Genomic DNA, 5996 nt, shown 5'->3' on the forward strand with positions numbered 1-5996 from the left:
TTCCGCTCCTCGTTGTGAAACTCTTTCTGCAATTTTCGCGATGCATTCGAGTTTGCGCTCGGAAGTCGCGACTCACGGTCCATTTGAAAATGATACCTTTTAAAATCGCACCCGCCGACCTATGGCTTGCGGCCGTTCGCTCGCATTGAGCTCCGCCAGAGCTCTTCGTAGGCCTCCCCAGAGCTGCAGCGAAGTGCATGTTGTCTTCCCGACAGATGATGATGGGTTTTTTTTCGAGCGCGAAAAGTCGCGAGACAGTTGGCTCCCGACCCAAAGAAACTGTTGGGTAATGTCTAGGCATCACTCGTTCTTCCCCCATTTTCCTCAAACCGTTCATTTTTGGAACGGGTGATGTTCGTTGCTCAAGTTCCCAAGGTGATCATCATCATGAGAAGATTAATTGGGAGTCGGGTGCATCGGCAAGCGCATCGAGTTGTGGTTGTTAGTGTGTCTCGTCTGCAGCAGTCGTCCGAGTCTCAATGAACAGCTGCGTGGTCAAGCTGGCTCACTGCATTGCGGCATGGCGAACTGGATGGCGAGCTAGATAGGGTACGGACTAGATACCATTGGGTCGATGGCAATGTGGCAATCAGTTATGCACCCAGACGACACTAGGGTCCTACTGTCCCCTCACAGAGCTATTGTTGTCAGGCCCATACGGACGACGAATCTTGCTACTAGTCAAAAGCCTGTCTCGGCAAGACCCTTTAGCCAGACCATCGCTAACTTATGGCTGGCCAATGCGGCAAGGACCGCCGCATCGTATACCGTATCATTTATATCCAGCCAATCGAGGACAATGAGATGCCACCACTGGACGCTTCCAAAACGTTGTTATTAATAAGGCTGGCATTGTAAGTCCGACTGCGTCGATGTCTTTCCGTTCTCGAGCTCACCCATCTCTCGCTGACGTCGACCGTTTTCTAAGCTCCGGAGGCAACCAGCCTCGAGCGGAGCGTATCCTTGCCCATTCTACCGGGGCCGGAAGGTAGAATCCGCTCATTCTCTGGGATAGAGCTCGTGAAATAGATGAGTTCTTTCCTGATGAGCCGGCGAGCGACGAGGCCGGTATTTCTTTTCGGGCGGAAATTAAGTTTGAGGCCACGGCGAGAAGTTAATGACATTCGTCGTGGGTGCCAAATGTCGGGGACGAAGCCCATCGCGGACTGTGACTCTGAGGGTGCTCAATAGTTGGAGTGAAGCAACAGACGCTTATACTCAGTGGATCGATGCCGCTACGCGCTCCGATTGCTCGCAACCAGCTCTGATTTCTCGATGGGAGACCTCCTCCAGAGAATAGACGAGCCTTTGTAGGAGAGATGAAATACATTCGAGTAGTAAAGCGCCCTTACGAGGTGGGGTGGTATTGGCAAAAGCTGACGACCACTGTTGCACAAGGGAGTAAGCTTATTTATGAGTTGGCTTATCTTCATTTAACTTGGTTTAGTCCTCCGACCGGGATCGCGTCGTCGTCTCCATCTTTGTTAGCCACCTTTGAGCTTTGCAGGAGAAGCATTCCAGCCACTCAGGACGGAATTACGGCTTGAGGGAGCCGAGGTTGGTGCTCCTCCGACAAAAGGGTACTGTGTTTTCGAGTTTTTTGACGTTTGAGATCATCGCTCTCCATTGTGAAACCGCGAATCATGAGGGTGTGCCGAATCGGTTTTCGCCAAACTCTCCTTTTCGAGATGAAAGATGTTCGATGCGGGACATGGAAGGATTCCACTCTGTCAGGGAGCAAGGTTGAAATTCACTTTTTATACCCTCGCGGCACCGGCACTGTCACGCTGTTTGGAACACGAATCCGCTATTCCGACGAGCGGATTTCACTTCAGCCCCTGCGGTAGCGTTTCGACATAGAATTTTGTAGTTTGTTCCGTCGAGCCTCGACTCGGAGGACGATGTCATTGTTCGTCGTTTAGGAACCTCTCGGAAACTCCGACGGGCTTCCGAAGGGCCAGGACGAGGAGAGGAGGGGGCAACGCCTCTCTAGCCGTTACACCAACTTCGATTACTCGGCTGAGGTTGGGAGTAAGTGACTGTGTACGAATGAGAAAGAGCAAGCGCTCGGCCTCACTGTGATGCCAAATGTGTTTCTAATACAGCGTCGTCCTCAATCTTACATACATGGTGGGGCGACGTCGGTCGGTCGCTGTTCGAGTAGCGGCAAGCGAGAAAAGGAGAAAAGGCACTGGAGGAGGTGGTGATGGCGACCGATGGAAAATTGGTGTTCGCTCTAGCGTTTCCTGATGAGAAGGGGAACCAGCAGAAGAAAAAGCAGCAAGCCCAGATGTACGAGTTCTCAGGCCCCAAGGCGGCATCGTCGTCGGTGACGACCCCAGCATGGGTACCCAAGCCACCCAACCCACCCATCAGGCCGCTCGCCCGCCTGCCTGCCTGCCTGCCTGCCAGCTTGCCTGCCTGCCAGCTTGCGCGCTCTCCCGCCAATCCAAGCTGCGATATCCACCACGTCGGCGTCGGTCGTCCACGCTCGAGTGAAGGATTTTGCTGTTTTTCCTCGCTCTCGTCGTGGTTGCCTAAAGGTGAAAACTTCGAGCCCCGCAACTTTTACTCGTGACCGCTCGTTCCCACGTTGATGATAGCTTGCTCGAATCGTAGCTCGCAACCCGCCCTACGCAAGTGATCGGCCTTAGCGTGCTCCTCGATGAGTGCAGTACTTTCACCAGCCCATGTTCAACGGTGCGAGCGGGCGTATTTGTTGCAGCGATGAATCGGAATCTCCGTCTGGCAGGTGCGCCGCACGAGGGATAATAAACTACCGCCGGAAGTTGGGGGAATTCTCCAAATTCCGGAATTCGGGGGATTTCGCCGATTCATGCGATTCACTGGGTCTGCAAGCAACTGGAGAGAGAAAATTCTCCGACATGAACCCTCAGCAGCGATTTCCGCGTCTCAAAGGAGATTGAGCAGCGACCTCTCTCCATTTTTATTCATACATCTCATTGCTTTCAAGCTCCCTGGTTTTCCGTGACGGACGGTGGCGCGTCGCTTTCTGGAGGAGCTCAAGTACGCCCCCTGTCCCCAGACAGGTATAGGGGGACAGCTGTCGAGATTCGGGTTAGATCTACGCGAATCGCCATTCGAGACTATTCGATTGTACCTAATTCCATCTCATCTGGTCCTTCACTCTTGCCAGCACGTTCTGAACTCGATTTTTCTCGACCTGAGAAATCGCAGTCGGTGCAGAAACCTGATCTGCGGATCATGTGACAATAAGGCGCGCACCGTTGAGAGATCTCTCGTCTCCGACCCTCAGGAGCCGAGCCGCGTCAGGGTGCTCGAGAAGAAACACCCGATCGTGTCCGCGGTTCCGCACATGCACGTCGTCGGGCCGGCGACTTCGAGTCGAGCGGGCGCTCCATCACGTGTTGACAGTAGACCTTTTTCGTTCTCGAAATCTTTGATTCTGCTCGACGAGATTTTCTTGTTTTCGGTGCGAGGATGACTCCTTAGGTCACTCTGACGCAATCAGAATCTCTTGCCTCCGCCTCGGATTCATGAGTGAGTAGTTCCCGTTACGCCTCTCTCCGGCTATGGGAAGTCTCTGCTGTCCCCGGGCGCGACCGTCCCCGGTGAATTCCTAGAACCCATTGTGAAACATTCCCGTTCATTCAATGACTCAGGTACGGCCTTTCTCCTAGCACTACTCTTCAACGCATTCGAGTTCCCCCTGTCCGTTTGAATCGTACGAGAACGCGATGACTCCCGAGCCGGAAGAGGACTTCATGATCGACTCTGTCCTGAGATTCATAGTCCGCGATTTAGAGCTGATTTCGCGACCTCCGCCGACGGATTTGATCTATCCCGATTGTGAGCTGTGCAACCAGTGCGATTTTCGAGAATGCCTCGGATCCTCCGCTCGCCGGGCCGAGTCCCCATGGTCAGAGGGCGTCGTCAAAACCCATCCGGAGGAAACTCCGTCCGAGAATGACGGCTTCGAACTCGTCGGGACCAACAAAATCGATACCAAGGATTATTGTGGAAATCCGCCTCTGAGACCGGATACTGGTCCGAAAGCGCGCGGATGCGCGCTGTGTGGACGTAGTTTCGACAATCAGGGCGAATTGAGGCGACACCTAAGATTTGTTCATCCGAATCACCGACCTCATTCTTGCGGTGTCTGTTCGCAAAACTTCATAGAACGAGGTCATCTGAAACGTCACCTATCACTGTTCCACACAAAGAGAGCCACCTTCAGATGCCAAGTTTGCGACAAGAAGTTCAGACGCCGCATAGTTCAGGAGAAAGCTCTATCTGCTAGCGAGGAGCGCGCTCGCGCTGTGTGCTTCCCTTGCAGGAAGCACTTATCGGATCGCCTCCCCGACCCGATCCCGCCCGTCGGTCGGACGTCAGTTCGCGAAACACTGCATCGCTGTCAATGCGGTCGAAGTTATACGAGGAAGGACTCGTTCCGGAGACACTCCAAACGTTGCACCGTAATACCAAAACCCATCGGTGTTCGGACATCACCGCGGTTCCTCACTTTCGCGGAGAAAGAATTTCTCGCTTTGGAGATGAACCGCGGATCAGGCACGAAATAAGCAAATCGACTTATTCTGTCGGCCCAGAATCGACATCCATATCTCGGGATATCCAATCGGGATGGACAGATTCAATGATGCACGAGCTGTTATCAGTGATGGAATAAATCCTCTCTTTTTTTTTCGGTGAAAACGCAATGACCCCTCACGTCGATGGCGGATCCCCCTCATACTTCGAATGACCTCAACTAACGTCAATGATTCACAGAGATCACATCGGGCACGATCCCAGCTTTCCGAGCTGGGCTCGGCTCGAAATGTGGTGTAAATGGTGTATCTTCCGAACGAAGTCCCGATCGCCCTCACCGGGGACGATCGAGCTCGGGGACGAAATGTTTCAGTTGCCGTCATCTCTAATCTTAGATTGAGTCGGCTTATCGATGTCGGGGAAGCATCGAATGAGAAGCGTGGAAGTCGATCAGCACTGTCGCTTTTTAGATACTTCCGGCGGTGTCGACTGGAAATTGAAGCGACACGCATATTCGAAACCCACGAATCGTTAGCGGAGCATCGCTTTTTGTCGGTTTCTCTTTTTGTCAGCCTCTAAGGATAGGGAACCTCTCCGATTCGGTTCCGATATTCATCCCTCGGTCCGCGACAGAGAGCGTGACTTTCTCCAACGGAGCATCCTCGATGACAGGCTGTGACGAAAGTGAGCGACTGTTCGATGCGTTAGCTAGCGAGCTTCTTTGCGCCCATCGAAAGATCTTTAGGCATATGATTTGGTGAGCTGCTTTGCCTACAATACCATACAGACCCTAATCGAATGACGACAGAGCTATATTCGGGGACCGCGGCGAGCGTCACTCAACGAGTGAGCGAACGATCCAAGCAACCGAACTACCGGTCGCTTGGCTGCTCGGTCGACCGCCGCGCCGACTCCTCCAACTCGAGTCAGAGAGTCGCTTTGGAACAAGCAGACGTCGCCAAAAGCTGCGCTTTGAGCATGTTGAATCTTTTTCCGATTCTGTGGCCTGTCGGTTCGGCATTGCCCGCACGGCGCCCGGTGGCTGCGTGTGGCCCTCATCGATAACCGATAGTCTAATTTACATATTGAAGTAGCGCAGTACCGTTCATTATTCCTCCTCCTCTAAGCTCTTCTTTCTTTTTCGGCCGAACTGGACTTTGGTTCCAGAGTAGTAGTAGTAGCTACAGAGGGGAATAGTTGATCGTCGAGCAATGGATCCCGTGGGAGCTCGCGGATCTCTCGCCAGAAATCCGTAGATAATTCCCCCTCATCGTTCCCGTCATAGAAGGGATCAGCGGATCCCTCCCCGATGAATCGATTCTCGGAACCTAGCTCTCATCTGTTTCACACTCGAACGCGACAAGATGCCGTCAGCGGTGCTGATTCTTCTCTCTCCAACTCCTTCTCGCTATCCCTCCGATCAAAACTCTAGAAGTGCGCATGGCCTCCCGCCGTGCCGAGACGGC

At 53.2% G+C, this 5996-nt stretch overlaps 1 protein-coding gene across 1 annotated transcript; it reads left to right on the forward strand.

Annotated features, from left to right (window-relative positions):
* The first annotated feature begins 3346 nt into the window (after positions 1-3346).
* Positions 3347-4684, forward strand: LOC100901609 (zinc finger protein 554). Its single transcript, XM_003748592.2, has 2 exons — positions 3347-3522; positions 3663-4684. Exon 2 carries the CDS (start codon positions 3720-3722, stop codon positions 4560-4562), a length of 843 nt encoding a protein of 280 aa, XP_003748640.1. The 5' UTR covers positions 3347-3522; positions 3663-3719; the 3' UTR covers positions 4563-4684.
* The last annotated feature ends 1312 nt before the right edge of the window (positions 4685-5996 follow it).

Source organism: Galendromus occidentalis, unplaced genomic scaffold, assembly GCF_000255335.2.
Source record: "Galendromus occidentalis unplaced genomic scaffold, Mocc_1.1 scf7180000077538, whole genome shotgun sequence".
NCBI lineage: Eukaryota > Metazoa > Arthropoda > Arachnida > Mesostigmata > Phytoseiidae > Galendromus > Galendromus occidentalis.